Source organism: Anopheles coluzzii, chromosome 2 (genome assembly GCF_943734685.1).
Source record: "Anopheles coluzzii chromosome 2, AcolN3, whole genome shotgun sequence".
NCBI lineage: Eukaryota > Metazoa > Arthropoda > Insecta > Diptera > Culicidae > Anopheles > Anopheles coluzzii.
The window spans coordinates 117600858-117618696 of NC_064670.1; the positions used below are offsets into that span (position 1 = coordinate 117600858).

The 17839-nt window shown below is 46.3% G+C and overlaps 4 protein-coding genes across 4 annotated transcripts; 1 reads left to right on the forward strand and 3 right to left on the reverse strand.

Annotated features, from left to right (window-relative positions):
- Positions 1 to 1976: 1976 nt before the first annotated feature.
- Positions 1977 to 4192, reverse strand: LOC120950690 (UDP-glycosyltransferase UGT5-like). The gene has a single exon (XM_040368942.2). It carries the CDS (start codon positions 4039 to 4041, stop codon positions 2455 to 2457), a length of 1587 nt encoding a protein of 528 aa, XP_040224876.2. The 5' UTR covers positions 4042 to 4192; the 3' UTR covers positions 1977 to 2454.
- A 1283-nt stretch (positions 4193 to 5475) lies between these two features.
- LOC120950691 (UDP-glycosyltransferase UGT5-like) lies at positions 5476 to 7531 on the forward strand. The gene is made up of 4 exons (XM_040368943.2): positions 5476 to 5823; positions 5911 to 5998; positions 6065 to 6250; positions 6319 to 7531. Exons 1-4 carry the CDS (start codon positions 5659 to 5661, stop codon positions 7446 to 7448), a joined length of 1569 nt encoding a protein of 522 aa, XP_040224877.2. The 5' UTR covers positions 5476 to 5658; the 3' UTR covers positions 7449 to 7531.
- Positions 7532 to 10765: 3234 nt separating this feature from the next.
- LOC120961390 (toll-like receptor 3) lies at positions 10766 to 11968 on the reverse strand. Its single transcript, XM_040385103.2, has one exon. The coding sequence runs from the start codon at positions 11966 to 11968 to the stop codon at positions 10766 to 10768; it is 1203 nt and encodes a 400-aa protein (XP_040241037.2).
- A 466-nt stretch (positions 11969 to 12434) lies between these two features.
- On the reverse strand, positions 12435 to 15237 carry LOC120961389 (insulin-like growth factor-binding protein complex acid labile subunit). The gene is made up of 2 exons (XM_040385102.2): positions 14266 to 15237; positions 12435 to 13667 (listed from the first exon to the last, which is right to left on the reverse strand). The coding sequence occupies exons 1-2, from the start codon at positions 15235 to 15237 to the stop codon at positions 12435 to 12437; spliced, it is 2205 nt and encodes a 734-aa protein (XP_040241036.2).
- Between the last annotated feature and the right edge of the window lie 2602 nt (positions 15238 to 17839).

The window sequence follows — 17839 nt, forward strand, 5'->3', positions numbered from 1 at the left end:
TTAATGGCTAATAATTTCCCGGTCATGTATACAATCCAGGCAGGGAACGAGCCTCCGCAGGACATGCTAGACTAACTAAACTGGTTTGAGTGATACAGATCTAAACGTGTTACAGTTGTTGTCGTTCGAGGTATAATCAAGACTACATACTACAGGTATGTACACAATTCAACTAGCATTATGTATTTGTGTGTGTGTGTGTGTTTTTTTATTTTTTATTATAATTTTTTATAAAACTGATAACGTAGTCTGCGAAACACTCTCTTTAGGTGATGTCGTAAATAGTCATGATCCACAGAGTTGGTGTTATTTTTGTAGGTTTTTGTTTGGGGACTATACTTGTGGATTAAATTGTTGATTGATATTTTTTATAGAACAGCTAGGTTGGAACTGTAATCGTATTTTAAGAAAACATTGTATTACAATCAATAAAACAATGATTCGACTTAGATATGGTGTTTAAATTAAAGATGTCAAATTCTACTTTTTTACGAGACAGAAATAATATTTTTTCCAAAAATGTGCAGAACGAATCATGTAGGTTTTTTTACCCATTATTGTACCTAGTTATCATAATTCGTCACTAGTTGTATTCCATAAATCATTAACTTCCCAAAAAAAAAGGTTTTGGTCCCCTGCATCTCGGCAATGGCTGGGGGAGGGGGGGGGGGGAGGGGGGTTAATCTATAACCTTTGGGATAGAGATGGGCGTTTCGGAGCGCACCCACGGCTCCGGCGCCGGCTTCGGACTAACGGCTCCGGAGCCGGCTCCACACCAATGGCTTCGGAGAAGGGGGCGAATCAACGGCATCGGACCAACGGCTCTGGACTTACGGTTCAATAGAGACGGAATAGCGTAAAAAATGAATATATCTTCTTACAAGTGATGAAGCTAACGCCCGATGTGATGATATGTACTGATGTGAGCAGTATTGACTTGCATGAAATTGTGTAGTATTCGTTTGTCCCGTACTTCTTAACAATGCTCAAAACTTATCTTTTTTTTATAAATTACTTTAAACATGACTTGCTCGGCTATTTACGAATTTTCTCTATTGAAATCTGATTGAAAAGGTTTTTTGGTCCACTGTGTTAAAACTGGCTCCGGAGCCGTGGGTCCGAAGCCGGCTCTGACGCCGTGACTGCGGTGTCGACTCGGGAGCTGTGAGTGCAACCAAAACTCCTGCAACTAATTTTGATTTTTTCATAGTTTGTGAAATATGTATAACATATTAAGCCACATGCTATGTGAAATAGAATAGCTGCGTTTTAAGACGGCATATTTTACTAGGAAATATCTGTAAAACCACCCGGCTCCGGTGCCGTCAGTTCGGAGCCGGTTCCGATGCCGTTGGTTCGAAACCGGTTCCGGAGCCGTTGGTACGGAACCGGTTCCGAAATTGTCTGGAGCCGGTCGGAGCCGGCTCCAGGCTCGGAACCGTTTTGGCCATCACTACTTTGGGCGCACCCTGTGTTCAGACAGTGCTTTGAGCGTGCTTTACATACTGGCGGATAGATGGCGCTAGTCTAAACAAAGTTTAAATTTCACGTTTTTTTTTGTCGAACAAATCTGAAGTTTGAGATTTGTGAAGAAATGTTTTGTAATAAGATAAAATATGAATGTCAATTAGACAAAAGCTGGGCAAAAAAAAACAATATTTGACTGTATGCAACCCATGAGTGTGTGTGACCAGTTTCGCACGTGCATGCTGTCCGGGTGTTTCATTCGCACGTGCGAGAACGACTGACACCTGCTGACAGGGTTACAACACGGAACGACAAACGAGTCATTTTACAATGTGTCGTTGCAGATCAATTGTGGATCATTCGTTAGTCATAAATCATCAACGAAATGATACAGAATGATGGATTATCGCTTGTGCACAGTACATGAATGGTTTAAAATAGAAATAAAACTTAACAGGTAAGTTAAGTGTAACGCACTTAACATTGAATAAAGAATATCTAAAACGTGGTGTCATTCTGGCAATATTTGATTGTGTAATACTATACACACACGCCACTTTTTATTCGTTTATTTTCGTTTAATCACACAAGCTCAAAGAGTAAACAGTGTCGCACCGTCTCGACCGTAAATACATATCACACACCCTTGCCGTTGTTATCTTATGCATACTGCTCACGAACCCGTTGCGTACTGCGCTCCTACTAGCACCTTGCCGGCACGTGGAAGAATTGGATGTTTGAACTCACTGACCAACTCAATCACTCAACGTTATCATCATTAGCCTTCGCTCGAATGTCACCATCGGTACGGTATCGTACCGATTTTGTGTTTGTCCTTCCTCTACCCCATATCACCCCCCTTCTCACCAACCCACTTCCCCTCCAACATCTTTGGCACATTGCCGAATTGGCGAATTTGGTTTGGCTTTTTTTTTTCTAAGGTTTGCTCGACTGGTTAGCAACTGGCAACATTTCGCTCCCGCGTCCTCACTGCCGCTTCTTTTGTCCGCTATCGGGGCGAGCTCGTTTGACAATTCCCAACCGCCGCGCCACTGCCCGCAGCATCAACCCCGCCCCAATTAGCACTGATAAAGCGATCGCACCCATAACCGCGTACACGTCCAGCAGATTGTACTGGACGAAGGACAACCGCACGGACGGGGACTGTAGCTGCGGGGCACCCTTATGGCGCAGTACGTACTCCACCCAGTAGACCGCAGCCTTGGCGGGACCGAGCGGTTGATCGCGGTACCGGTCGGAGATGAGCCGGGCGCGCTCGCCGTACGCCGGACCGTCCAGCACCGTCCGAATGGCGGCCGCGATCGTTTCCTCGCTGAGCGTGTCGTAATCGAGCTTCACACCGTACCCGGCCTGTTCGGCCCGGGCCAGATTGAGCTCCTGATCGCCGTAAATCGGAATGCCAACCATCGGCTTGCCGTGGTACAGGCCCTCGGTCGTCCCGAGCAGACCGCCGTGCGTGATGAACAGCTTCACCTTCGGATGGGCCAGAATGTCGCTCTGCGGCATCCACGCCTTGATCAGCACGTTCGGTGGCTTGTCCGGCAGGCTGTCGTTCTCGTACTTCCAGATCACGTTCTCCTTCAGCCCCCGGAACACGTTCACGAACGCGGCCCGCTTGTCCTCCGGGAAGTTGCGGCCCTTCAGCATCGAACCCATCGAGAAGTAGATCACGCCGTGCGGCGCCTCGTCGATGTACTTCTGTATGTCCGCCGGCAGCTTCTTCGCCGGCTGTATCTGTATCCCGCCGATCTCGACCATGTTCGGTGCGTACGGGTGGGGGTAGCTCAGCGTAAAGTGTTGATTCACGAACGCCAACCGGACGCTCTCGAGCGTTTGCTGGAAGGTGAGCTTCGCGTTCGGGAAGAACCGGCGGTACATCGCTTCCTGCTGGGGCAGAAACACGCACCGGTAGTACAGCTTGTCCGCATGGCCGACGAGTGCGTTCGTGAACCGCTGCCAGAACGACATCTCGTTCGTGTAGCTCAGGAAGGTGTGCGGAATGTACGAGTACGGGTACGGCGTACCGACCAGCTCGTTCGTCCACATGGACGCACCGAACGGCGAGAACACAAACAACTGTCCACCGAAATGTTCCGCCAGCCCGTACAGCACCTCGCTGGCGAACGATTCCACGATGACGGCGTCAAACCGCTCGCCGGACTGCATTAGCTCCACCATCTTTGGGTGCTGCAGCAGTGCTTCCGACGCTTGTGGGCCAATCTCACTGTACACCAGGTAGAGGACCATCAGGTTCGGTGCACTTTTGTACTGGAACAGATCCGGCCCGGAGACACCGTGGGCGGTCGCCAGATCTGGGAGTAGAATGTCCCGATGCAGACCGGCCGGTGCATCCTTCATCGGGTAGGGACTGACGATGGTCACCTCGTGGCCAGCGTCCAGCAGTGCTTTCATCAGCCCGGCACCGATGATGTAGTGCGAACGGCCGACGGACGGCAGTATGCCGAGAATTCGTGCCCCTTGCGATGGTGGAGCACTTCCCAGCAGCAGTAGGCCTAGAAGCACCACTGCTGAGAGTAGCCGTGTGTGCTCCATGATTGCGCGATGGTTAAGGTTGACCGGCTGAAGGGTTATCACTCGAGTGACAAAAAATTGAAACTGAACCGAATCGGACAGGACACTAGTCACCCACCCGACCGAACGGTGCCGTTTGTTAGTACCGACTAGTTGCCTACTAGGATTGGGTTTGGATGGGAACCCTTTCGCACAGCGCGGCGTGTAGTCTTATCATACGAGCATAAGGGAGCGAGCGCAGAGCACCTGAGTAATCTGTGAATTTCATTCAAAATCTCTCTCACTGTCTCTCTCTTCATTTCTCGTACCCTACTGTACTCTCTGTCATACGTTAGATTAGGAGAACATAAAACGTTCTCCCAACCGCGACCAACCAGAGTGATAGCGCACCAAAGCTCAGTACGCACCAGTCCCGGTTGCGCATGCGTCGGAAGATGGCAAACCGTATCAGATCGCTTTGCTTGTTTTGCTTATGCACGTTAGTAAGCAAAACTTGTGCCAACAAGACCGTTGCACCCTGCGGCGCGTACGGCCATGCCACGGAAGGTCTTTCGGTGTACTCGTGCAGGGCACTCACACTGCTGTGGTGTATGAGGAAGCTTTTTCTACGAGCCGAGACGAGCCGGTGACGACCTTCGCAAAGTGGCATGGTCAAACAAAATGTGTAACGATCGTCACCTATTTTTATCAGCCATAGTAAGCATCTGCATCAACAACTGTTGTGTGAGCGTACGGCTGAGGCTTGTCGAAGCGTTTGTATACCCAAGCGTTTCAGCTCAAAAGAGAGAGAGAGAGAGAGAGAGAGAGAGAGAGAGAGAGAGAGAGAGAGAAAGAGAGAGAGAGGGGGTGAGGATCACGTTTAGTTGCGGAATTTTTCAATCACCATTGAACTTGACGCGAGCGTACGGCACAGCTAGAGCGCCGGGATGAGTATGTCTTATCGATTCTGGGCAGTAAAAGTGTTAGGAAAACAAATTGAAAATAAACTGTAAACAATAAGCGTTCATTGAGCCATGACGGTGATTGTGTGTGTGTGTTTTTTTACTGATTGCTCCCTATCGATAATGAGAAGGACAATTCATGAGAATACGATTAAAGTCAAAGTCTACGCTCATAATTTACTACTTAACGATTTCGATTAATAAAAGTGAAGGAGAACAAATTAAATATTTTATTATCCAATAATGCTTTCAATTTCTAAATCGTATTAATCTTTACTTTCGTTCATTGGCGTGTTCATCTGCTGCGATAATGTTCACTAGACAAGATGAACACCACTGCTCGTCTTCAGCCAATAAAAAAACTCGTTTGATTCTACCTTCATCACCCATCAGTACAGGGGTGGTTTGTTTGAAATTTTGGAACACATATTTCTACCACCGTACCGGCTCGCTACCACACACACACACCAGCGAACATCGCTAGAATAATATTAGTACTAGAGTTTCAACCCCCTATAGAAGTGATGAGATAAGCGTGACCGAAGAAGCGGACACAGAAATAGGCTCCAAAAACGCAAACCAGGCACCGGTGGTTCATTTTCTATCGTCTCGCGCACCGAGGCGGAAGTGTGTAACGCACGGCGTGGCGCGTCGTGTTCGAACTACAACTCGTTTACGACCTTGACACGCAGGCAAGATGCTCAAGTGGACGGCGTTGGCGGTAGCGCTGCTAGCCGCGCTCTATGCCGCGAAGACACCTGTCGAGGGGGCAAAGATTTTGGCCGTCTTTCCAACGTCCTCCCGGTCGCACTATATTGTCGGCTCGGCGCTAATGAAAGAGCTGGCCCGGCGGGGGCATGAGGTAAGCGCCCATTATCTGGTGACTTTTGGACTCTTGGAATTAAAGATATACCGTTGTCTGATGGGTTTGATTTCTATTCCCACACAGGTGTCCGTTATCAATCCTTTCCCGCAGAAGAAACCACTGAAGAATTATCGTGATATCGATGTGAGCGGATCGGAAGAGCTTGTCAAGGGTGGGCAAGATGCAAATAGTTTATTTATCTAAAAACTTTCATATTAATATTCCATTTCATTCCCAGACCTAGTGCCCAACATGTTCGAAATGGCCGATCAAAGCGTTTGGGAAAGTATTACGATGACGTACAAATTCGGACAAATGCTTGCCAACTATACGCTGATGCACCCGAACGTGGCCAAGCTGATCAAGTCGAACGAAAAGTTTGATCTGATCATTATGGAAAGCTTTCTTAACGATGCTCACCTAGGTAACACCAGACTGTGACTTTTCCCTCATAAAACAACGTATACTCATGCTTCTCGCTTTGAACGCTAGGCTTTGCCCACCACTTCAAGGCACCGTGCGTAGCGCTGTCCACCTTTGGTGCGTCGCGCTGGACAAACGACATGGTCGGCACACCGTCGCCCCTGTCGTACGTGCCGCATCCCTTCCTGAGCTTCACCGATCGGATGTCGTTCGTGCAGCGCATCGGCAACACGCTGATGACGCTGATGGACACGGTCCTCGGCCAGGTGCTGGATCTGCCGGTGCAGAGCGCCATGTACGAGGCGGCCTTTCCCGATCCCAAACCACCGCTGGAGGAGCTGCGCCGCCACGCCGTGTCGCTGGTGCTGCTGAACAATCACTTCAGCCTCAGCTACCCCCGGCCGTACGTCCCCAACATGGTGGAGGTCGGTGGGATGCACGTGAACCGCAAGCCGAACCCACTGCCGGAAGACATCCAGCGGGTGCTGGACGGGGCAGAGCATGGTGTCATATACTTCTCGATGGGTTCGAACATCCAGAGCAGCCAGCTGCCGGTGGCAAAGCGGGAAGCGATCCTGCGCGTGTTTAGCCGGCTGAAGCAAACGGTGCTGTGGAAGTGGGAGGACGAAACGCTCCCGAACCGGCCGGCTAACGTGATTGTGAAGGCGTGGTGGCCCCAGGATGATGTGCTCGCCCATCCGAACGTGCGGCTGTTCATAACGCACGGCGGGCTGCTCAGCACGACCGAGTCGCTGTACCATGGTGTGCCGGTCATCGGCATTCCCGTGTTCGGCGACCAGTACCTAAACATGGCCAAGGCGGAGCGGACCGGGTATGGGCTGCTGCTGCCGTACCAGGACATATCCGAGGAGCGGTTGGCGCATGCGATCGATCGGATTTTGCGCGAGCCGAGCTTCAAGACGGTTGCGCAAAGCATCTCCGCCCGGTACCGCGATCAGCCTCAGGAACCGCTGGAGCTGGCCGCCTTCTGGGTGGAGTACGTGATACGACACGGGGGTGCGGAACACTTGAAGTCGGCCGGTCAGGAGCTGGGCTTCCTGCAGTACCATGGGGTCGATGTGCTGGTCACCATTGTCGGTGGGCCGATCCTGTTCGTCTACTTACTATCGAAGTTGCTGTGCGGTGGACGCTCTAAGAAGAACGCTTCCACGGTGAATGCGAAAAAGAAGCGAAACTAAACAGTGTGATCAAAATTGTAGCTAAACATGCCAGTATTGTAAGTACAAACGGGTAGCGTAATAAACCAATTTGTTGGATTGAAGTTGGACGATGACTTCGTAGAAGCAACGGAAGGGGTGACAGCAACGCACCACAAACAAGTAGCAAGTGGTTTGACCTTCACCGTGATTCGACACTTTTCGGATGTGGATGTAAAGTGGAATTCGGCGATCGGTTTATGTTTGCATGTGTTTGTGTGTTGAGCATTCCATCCCTCTCCCACTCTATCCCGTTACCATCATTAGGTGATGTGCGGTGAATCTAAAATAGGTGTGAGCTTGTAAGCTTGTGATGTTACTAAGCTGTTTCGGTATCAGTTGACGGTTGCTCCAATAGGTGAGTTTGCAGGTTTCGGTATCAGTTGTTTTGATTGGAAGCAAAAGTGCTTCGGTATGAGCGGTACGAAGTAAGGCGACACGAAATCACAGCCCACCAGGCTGGAAGATAGATCGGGAAACATCGTCTTTCAGCACCGTCACTGTGATGATGACGAGCGCTTTAAAGCGCATTCAAAATGCGCAAGCAATGGTAAGCGTTGTCAGGCTGACGAGATAACAGAGGTAATTCATGACCGGGTACATTCATCGCTAGCGCCTAAATGTTTGCATGAAGTGCACAGTGAACTCTAAAGGCAGGGGGACATTGTCCGTACTCGCTAGTTTAATTTCAATTGAAGTTGTGCACGCATTGCAGCCATTTTTGCATTAAAAAATGACGAAAAAACTCCTTAATTTAGAGATTTTGCACGATCAGCTTCTGTTACGTAATTTAGGGTAGGGAGGGTTTCTTCCAACGTTACAGTTTGTTATACTAGGGGAGAGGGAGTCGAAAATTTGCAATTTTTGCGTTACGTAATTGATGGATGACGCCTCAACGAGTGTTAAATGATTGTCGAGATACAGCGAGTTAATTTCACGCCGTGAAGCGTGATAAAGTAGCCAAACTCAATATGGCTGAAACATTACACGCGGATGCAACTGCAGAACATATCGCTACACTTAATGAACCACTAAACCACTATAACTAAAGTGTTGTTTAACTTGAAGAACTCATCGAAAGAGTAGCTTTAATACAGAATAACGATATGAGGCACAGGTCACGTACAAATTAAACACAAACCTTAACGTTGTTACACTCTCACACCTCATGTTCTCTGCCACTCGAGGGCAAAAACCACTAACGCATGACACTATATGCATTTTACACAATAAAACCAACAATAGTGTTGATGAATCACACAGCAAACACACACACACCCGCGGTTAATCAAAACGCACTTGCGAAGAAAATGCAACGTAGGATATATTTGTTTAAGAAATTTCATTGAACGACGATTGTACTAAGCTCAGCGCAATAAATTGTACAAATGGACTATGTGATTCAAACGGATTATTGATAATAAGCTACCCATGGACTCCAAACGTTGTACATGTTTGCCTGGTGAGATGATGATTACGTTATCAACTAGAGGTTAATCCGGATTATACTCATCATTACAAAAAGTATGTATTAAGAATAAGTGGTACATACAGGCCTTGATGGACAACGGTTTTAGTGATAAAAAAGAAGAAGATAAATTTGTGAAAAGATCTGTTGAGTGATCGAATGATATTGATTTTTTTGTAATTTGGGAGTAAAACTGTTCTCACTTGGCTCACTCATCTTCACTTATCTGCGCGTTACATCTCTTACACACACTCAGACGTACTGGTGAACTTCTTCTTCTTCTTCTTTGGCTCAACAACCGTTGTCGGTCAAGGCCTGCCTGCACCACTTTTGGGCTTGGCTTCCAGTGACTAATTGATTTCCCCCCATAGCAGGATAGTCAGTCCTACGTATGGCGGCACGGTCCATTTGGGGATTGAACCCATGACTCGCATTTTGATAAGTGGTGAACTAGTTCGTCGAAAAACATTTGTCGCTCATGAGTGCACAGGGTTGTATCACTAGGTTGGGCAGTACAAAACCTAGATGGTCTTCTAATTGTTGATCTAGAGGGCTATGAAATGAATGAAAATGAGCGTCGCGGCGAACATTCCCGGGAACGAACAAGCTCCCCGATACGGCCGATGATCACGGGCTTGCATGTGTAACGTCAGATTAACATCTAGCATGTGTATCGTCAGATTAAGTTTACTCTTTTAGCGAAATACAAAATACAAGATAAGAGAGCAGTGAGAGCTTAGTGTTGTGTAAAACGGAATGGAGTTGTAAATCCCCTTCGACATTTGTGTCAGAAAAACTGAATACGACTTAAAATAACGACTTAATAAAATCCTCTATATCAAATGGATTCGGAAGAATCAATTCAAGAATGAATCCGTGTAACTCCAAACGACTCCGGACAGTTCTGGACTACTCTAGATCATTCCAGTTGGCTCAGCACGTTAGTCATCAAAGTCATTAAAGGCAAGGGCTCGGCAGAAGCGACTCAGGAAACTGTAATTAAGGAGAGTGCCCTTATCTATCGCCGCGGTCGGTCCCATGGTACAGTCGTTACGTTTTTTTGCATCACTGCATCATATGCTGTGTAAACAGTGCGACTGTTGTTACCACGGATCCGCAAGGATGTGTAACACACACAACTATCATCGATCGCACTTTCCATGCGTTGCAGTCTACCGAAAATGTCTACAGATTGTACAGGGACGAACCTTGCTGCGATCTGATCTACAGATACTAAATGAGCCAACGTGCTAGGGATATCTAACAGCAAGCTGTCGCTAATCGTAAGCGTTTCTTGGTGCATTTTGTTCGCTCCGAAAGTTTAGGATGAGATCGGTTTGTTATAAAACCAGCACGGTTAAAAAGATCTGTGACGATTGAGATATATGCATACAGCGTACAGGGGTGTTTGTGGTGGTTATGAAGCTTTTAAGCAATCCCAGCTGCTCGAGCAGTGACATATTATTCGAAGAGATCGTCAGGAGCTCCCCTTAAAATCACATTCACAGAAACATAAACAAACCAATTGTCAAATAATGTTTCATATCATATACGTTGAGGACTTTATAGCTTTAGAGTCTTTCACCGAGTTACACAAATTTTTATTTTTGACGATCCATATGTCAAACCAGTACAATTTTTTTCCAACAAGTGATAATTTAAACTGAACAGAATTTCCCAAAATATCAAGAAAACAATTTATTTTCGTCGTTATCTATCGAGCACCATGTTTTTAATAGTGAATAAGTTTGTTGATTCTGAAATGATTTATCAGAATATTACGATTTATCTTTTGAATAAGCGCTTAGATCTCAATTTCCTGTATGCTTTCCTAAATGCACATTTCGCATTCCTCCACATTCTTACCACACTGCAATTGGTTTGAATTACGCTCGCTATTGTAGCTACATCGTATCGGAGTGCAATAAGTGTCTGTGTAGGTTTCATTGGACGACATGCTACTGATCGTCAACTGTTCGATCGTAGTGCAACCTGCGTCAACATGGAACCCATCGATGGCCATCGATATGTTGATATATTTCACCGGATTGTTGTTCATGTTTATATAGCGCGATGAGAGGGTTATGTTAGCCCACACCATGCTTGTTAGACGGTTGTAGCTGATATCGAGCAATGTTAGCTGATGGAACTTTGCCAGTCTGCTCCAGATACTATCATCGGTCGAGAGTACGTTTGAGGCCAGGTTTAAGTAACTTACGCTCGGCATTGTCTCTTCTATGCAAACTGGCAACCACCGTAAGGTGTTATTGTTTATATACAGATCCGCCAGATTGGATACATTCCAGTTGCAAAAGTTTAGCTCGGAGAAGCGATTGTGAGATAGCTCCAGCTTTTTTAAGCTTGATAAGAGCAACTGACCGTCCAGACTGTGGAGGCGATTGTTCGAAAGACTTATTGTTCTGAGTGCCTTCATTCCATTGAAAATGTCGAGGCGAACCGTGGTGAGTAGATTATGCGAAAGATTGATATCCCATAATTTCAGGAACTCTACACCGGACGTACGCGAGTGACTGAGGAAGGCAATTTTGTTGTGCATTAAGTTGATGTAATGTAGATACTGCAACTTGCAGAACAGGCCTAAATCAACGGAATCTACGAGAGATCGTACGATAGCTAAAACCTGCAAAAAGGCCAACTGGTTAATGCTGTCAGGCACACGTATAAGCTGGCTCTGGATGATTGTGAGCATCTTGAGCATAGAATTGTGCGGTTCAAATTCTATGTCAATTAGATTCGTGTCAATCAGCAACAGACTTGTTATGTTCGTATGTGACGACATATAACCCTGCTCTACTCGGGAGTACTGGATGCTTGTTTCGATTGTAGCGTCGTTTGAAAGCATCACTCGATCTAGCACTTCGAAATTGAGCGTAGTAATGTTTAAGTAGCGAAAGTTTAAGTACTGAACGCTGTTCGGGACGTTCTTCAGCACGGATGAACCTTCTACACTGGGAGTCCAATTCGATATAGTGCAAGTGACGTGTTCGCACTGAAGCAGAACGGCCAGCACCATCCCACGAGATATCAGCGAGCACAGAGTACTAAACAAAGGGAAAAAGAATGTTTTATACTTTGCAATTCAACCACACAATGCGCCCTGTCGATTGGTGTTAAAAGATACGTACACGAGCAATACTATATACATGGTAATAACTGCAGAAACGAAACCACTGTTAAACTTCGAACGTTTACACAACTCACATAACTTGTTTGTATCACTCGTTTCGTTTGCTACACGAAAATCTAACTGAGCCTGAACACAAAAGTCTAACGAAAGACCCACAGCTCGTGCTTACTTTATATTAAGCTAAGCGCGTTAACAGTGTTAATAGCCTGTATTAAACTACTGCACACGACCGTGTGCACTGTTGCGCACTGCAATTAACCACACTTTAGTCTCTTTCTGACGAATGTATTCGAATTTATTGCTTTGGTACCCTGGATCATGATCATTATAATTGACATTCATTTTCGCAAGTTTATGAATCACAACGCTCAATGCGGTGCTTTTTACATACCAGTTTCGACTGAATGTCCGCTCTAGTGGAAATGCTGTAGAAACTGCAGTCCAATGGATTTCCTTCCATTCCTAATTTCGTTAGATTGGCCGAAACTCTGTCCCAATCTATTTTGCTAATGCAGTTCGAGCTAACGTCGATGTGTAAATCTTTGCTCGGTACATACGGTACATCCAGGCGTTTTAAGTTGTTGTGCCCGAGATTCAAATACTTCAGTTGCTTGGGTATGGTACTCTCGTTCAGCGGAACGTTTGTCAGCTTGTTGTCCGTTATGCTTAATAACTCAATGTTCGTAAGTCTGAAGAGCTGGAACATTATATCCGGCTGAAGTTGATTCGTGTCAAACGTCAAATGAGTCACATTCTGGAATGCATGCTCCAGACACCTGGGCAACGCTGGCAATCGATTGTCGTTAATGATCATACCGTACAGCTTTGGAATCACCCATCCACAGCAATCCATCTCCACTAGACGATTGAAGGACAAATCGAGCGAGATCAAACTGGTCGCCACCAACGAGCCCGATACCACGGTGATGTGGTTGTGGGACAGATCGAGCCAAGTGAGTGACACCATCGGCTGGAACACGTCCATGTTGATACTTTTCAGCTTGTTTTCTCCTAGGTATAGTTCAGACAGCAACGGAAACCGGTGTGTCGTTGTCCTGGCACACGAGTCGTACAGCGAGTGCAGCCGGTTTTTGCTCAAATCTAGCAAAACCAAACGGGACAATTCAGCTACCAAATTGAGATCAATCGCTTGAATAAGCGAGTGACTCAGTGTTAAACTTTCCAACGCCTTCAGGTTGCCTATTGATTGTGGTAACTGCTCGAGGTTGCTGTGTTGTATCTTTAAAGTCTCCAAATTGCACCGCGTCCCGAAAGATATATGGTTGAGTTGAGTTTTCTCAAGGCATACCATGTTGTAGGTAGCATTGTCTTCCAGCACAAAACCGCGCAGCGTTGACCCGATCACAGTGATTGTGGTATGCATCTGCAAAATGTTGCGACGCTGTGCCTCAAAATACGCAAACAAATTGCTGGATATTTCCGTAGCCAACAAATTGTGCAGCTCGATCGCACCGTGCGTGATTGGGATCTGCTCCAACACCAACGCTCCCTCCTCGGTTGGGTTCCAGTGCCATATTTCACATATGAAATCTCCGTCACAATGGAAGCGGAGTGATCTCGCTAGCTGAACGAAAAGAACGAGAGCACTGAAAGATATTGGTTTCTGAGTTCAATCTGAGAACTACCTATGAACGAACCACTCTACAAACCTCAGAAGTAATGTTTTGCATGCCAACTTCATTGCGACACTGACTTCGAGCAGGAGCAAAACATTGCTTTTAGAGGACAATAACGCAGAGGCGGTAAAAACCTCACCCGAATTAAGTAATATTAGCTAGATCATCGTGTTCTAGTGAATCGATAAAAAGAAGCTAATTTTAAAATTTTCATCAATCCCTGCGTTTATTGCGTAGTCTACTAAATTGTTTCGATGCGCCCCGCAGTCACGTGACTGTCGATTTAGTCATAGTAAACGAAATGTAATTTATTGACATTTAAATGATGTAGAAAATTTGAAGCAAAAAACTGCATACATAAGTAGAACGTCAATCATGAATACAATCTATTAGCTGAAACAACAGCTGGGATGATATCATCAATGTTACGTCCTTCAAGTGATAAGACCAAGTCTTTAAAACATTTGTCCGCAATACATTAACCTGTTCTTTATTTAATTATTTTTTTTGTTATGTATTACAATTTCTCCTATCTGTGTAGCACACAGGCTCTTGACCAATCTGCATGCGTGCACGATTGAACGAGCAGTCGATTGGGTTGCAAAACATTTCTAGCGTCGTAACGTTCGGTGACAGACTTTTGATATCGAACGTGTCGATCGCATTGTAAGATGCAGTAATTCTCAAACCCATGCGCGCAGCCGGAACATGCAGCACTGTTATGTTGTTGTACTGCAGGTCGAGAAACAGCAGCGAATTCGAAATGTTGTCCAAGACTGCCTTCGTCAGCCGGTTGTGGCTAATGTCTAGCTGTTGCAAACGTTTCAGCGTAAAGATGTTGTACCACGTACCGCTATCGATTAGTGCGTTCCTGTCGAGTATCAGGTACAGCACGTTGGGCATGGTCAAAGACAGGCAGGTCGGTAACATCGACAGCACATTTAGACTCAACGCGAGGTGGTTCAAATTGGGAAGATGCCACTCGCAACAGTACAGCGTCTCCAAACGGTTCCCGGACAGTTCGAGCGTTTGCAAGCTATTCGACACCAGCGCCCCTTGCACGCGCCGGATCCGGTTGTTCTGGAAGTCTAGCGTCTGCAGTGCCTGCATCCCGTTGAACGCGCCCAAATTGATCGTGGTCAGCAGATTGTCCGCCAGAAACAACAGTCGCAAGCTCGCGAAATCGCCTGCAGATGTGGCCGGCAGATGAAGAAACAGAATTTTGTTACTGCACAGATTAAGCTCGTACAGACGCGTCAGCTTGCTGAACAGCCACAAGTTGACCGTTTCGATGGGTGATTTTGTTATTGCGACCGTTTCCAACGCTACCAGATGTACGATGGTGCTCGGGATGGTTTTTAGCCGGCTTTCAGTAATGGTGAGGAAATTTAACCGCGCATTGCCGGCAACGAACGCGATGTCGCTGAGATACGTTCGAGAGACCTTTAGGCGTACTGTGGCGGTGGATGACGGCATTACCACCTTTTTGACGGGAGATCGTTCTATCTCGATCGCCATTATCTTGTCCAGGGTGGCCAGGTTGAATGTGTTGGCCCTCAGATGGGAAAGCTTTAAGATTAAAGTATCGTTCGGAATATGGGCAAGCAAAAATGTGCCTTCCTCGCTGGGAGCCCACTTCTTTATGGTGCACAGCATGTTGGCGCACAAAAACTGGAATGCTGCACTGGGCGCCGGCACTAACAGCAGCAGTGAGGCGATGGTAAAACATTTCTTCCTAAGGTGGATAACAAAACACACATAATGCTCTAGCAAACTGAGTGTAGGTAATGAATAAACAGTAACATAATCTAAAAGCATTGATTACATGGTTGCTGCGAAAAAAAAACAGCGATGACACACTAGCAATACTGGCTCGTTAATGGATAACACACATCAACAGTACACTGGACACTGTATAGTGTTTTGTGGAGTTGGGCCACTACTCTGTTCAATTTGGAATTAAATGAAAAAAGTGACCAATTTGCGAGCGTTATCGGCACGCTCGTTGGCATGGCATTTATTATCGTACATTAAAAATTCGTTTTACATATTCGACACTGGTCGAAAAGGTTCATCGCTTACAATTTGCCTATTCCAAGTGCGATATTAGCGTATTAGATTTCAGCAATACAAGAAAGCTATTCACTGCAGTAGTCGAATGCCCAGGTGTACACGAAACATAGCCGCCTGCTTCACCATTAAAGTCAAAAGGGTTAATGGTGTCACCGACCGGACGCTCGAAAGCTGAAACGCTGCGGTGAGGACTCCCACAGGGTCCATTTACTCACTCAACTCCGCTGAGGTAGTGTCAATCTGCAACGCCGCGGTACGTGTATGCACCTAAGTGTGAACGAGCCAAAGTGGTGCGCATTCTGGTGGCCCATTAGCTGATGTCGCGACCTCGAAAACCGTGATGAGCCATCAGTCCTAGTGGGTCCAAAGACAAGCACTTTCCCTATCACTGTGTCGCCTGTTGAGTAAGCCCTCCAGTGACTTTGATACATCACAGGTTCAAGCCGAGTGATAAGACTCGAAGATGCGTGGAGTTGACTGCCAACCCTACACTAAGCTTTAGCATTGAGGATCGGACTGTTAGGACGCCTCGTACTGTAGGAGTACGAATAGCAGTTGCAGTAATCAGTGCATACGTATGGGACGTTATGTCCTTACATTGGAGGTCCTTTGTGCGGGATCGCCTAGATTTGTCAACGAAGAATGTTTGCAATCGAGGCTCGCAGAGGAGGATCCCAGGGGTCTCAATCCATTTGGATCCAACTGGATATGGTAGGGCCTGGAGATGGACATGGGATTCGACTTGGCTCCGAGTAACTTGGCACCGGTCGGTTCTCGTAGGCATGAAGTCTTATTAGTTTCGGTGACTCTAATGCTGGGCTGCTATCCTGGCGGATGGGTCCATACCGGAATTTGGGGTGATGGATTCAATACGGAACAGACAAAGTTGTAAATCGCATCTAGTGTGACGAGCATCGTGGCAAGTGGTGTGTTTGAGGACACATCCTGCGGTCTTCGGTCGTGAATATGATTGCTGTATGAGGGTTGCAGCTCCCGTCGATATTCATTCAACCAATTCCACGCCAATGTTGCCCCGAGACAGGAGTTTCAATTTGGGCTTTTTCGCCGTCCCTTCACTCTATTGTTAATGCGTTAACCAGCGGGTCCGGAGTGTTGGAAGAAATATGCGTATGGAGGGTGTTTAGGGCGGTAAAGTTTAAGTTTAAGTTTAAGCTGCTGGGAGTTCCCCGCTCTGCAACCCGCAGTGCAGGTTAGTCATAGTGATTTAATTCTCCATCTTTATAAAAAAAAAGAAAATAAAAAGGGTTTATGGTTACACACTAGCGACCATGGTCTGTTCATAATTCACGAAGTCTCGATAGTCTAAATATGCCGGTCTTTCCGCGTAGGAAGGTTCGCCAAGTAAAAGATTCTCAATCTAATCCATTTTTCAATTCAATTTCAATTCCATGTTATTTCTAAATATTCCTTTATTATCATAAAATATAAAGGATGACTGTCGTATAGATCAGTGCTCTCCAACCTTTTTAGGATCGCGGACCGCTTGGCTTTGAAAATACATTTGCCACGGCCCTCATCTTTCGAGGGCATACATTTCGTATACTTAGTTAAAAGTTTTTGATCAAAAATATGATTACATCTCATTCTAGGCATGCCTGTTGAATATTTAATATTGATGGTGGATAAAAAAATGCAATGTGTATAGTAATAAGATTTTATTTTTCAGAAATCAATACTTTTGCGGACCACGTCTGTTTACGCGACGGACCACAGGTTGGAGACCACTGGTATAGATGATAAGAACGTCTGAGCAACTCTCAGCAGACCGCTTGAAAACGAGAAAAAAAGAGAGTGAATATTTTGTTAAACCACTATAATTGCCGCTTTCTTATCACCGTTCACCGCTCACCAAGCAATCAGCGCTGTCTTATCTTGTTATTAATGTTTCGCAGAAAAAAAGGTCAATCTGGACTAGGCTGACCGGACAGTGATGATGAAAAAAAAAACGGGACACAATCGGCCGTATCGAGGTGGTCGTTCGTCGAAGAACGTTCGTCGCTCATGAGTGGACAGGGTTGTACCACTA

Bases quoted from the DNA above. Each gene is read 5' to 3' on its own strand.
- LOC120950690 (XM_040368942.2), bottom strand. From the start codon at position 4,041: ATGGAGCACACACGGCTACTCTCAGCAGTGGTGCTTCTAGGCCTACTG.
- LOC120950691 (XM_040368943.2), top strand. From the start codon at position 5,659: ATGCTCAAGTGGACGGCGTTGGCGGTAGCGCTGCTAGCCGCGCTCTAT. The intron at 5,999-6,064 runs GTGGGCAAGATG...TTTCATTCCCAG, and splicing joins ATCGGAAGAGCTTGTCAAGG to ACCTAGTGCCCAACATGTTC. The intron at 6,251-6,318 runs GTAACACCAGAC...TTTGAACGCTAG, and splicing joins TCTTAACGATGCTCACCTAG to GCTTTGCCCACCACTTCAAG.
- LOC120961390 (XM_040385103.2), bottom strand. From the start codon at position 11,968: ATGGTGCTGGCCGTTCTGCTTCAGTGCGAACACGTCACTTGCACTATA.
- LOC120961389 (XM_040385102.2), bottom strand. From the start codon at position 15,237: ATGGCGATCGAGATAGAACGATCTCCCGTCAAAAAGGTGGTAATGCCG. The intron at 13,668-14,265 runs GTGTGCTACACA...CTTTTCGTTCAG, and splicing joins TGCAGATTGGTCAAGAGCCT to CTAGCGAGATCACTCCGCTT.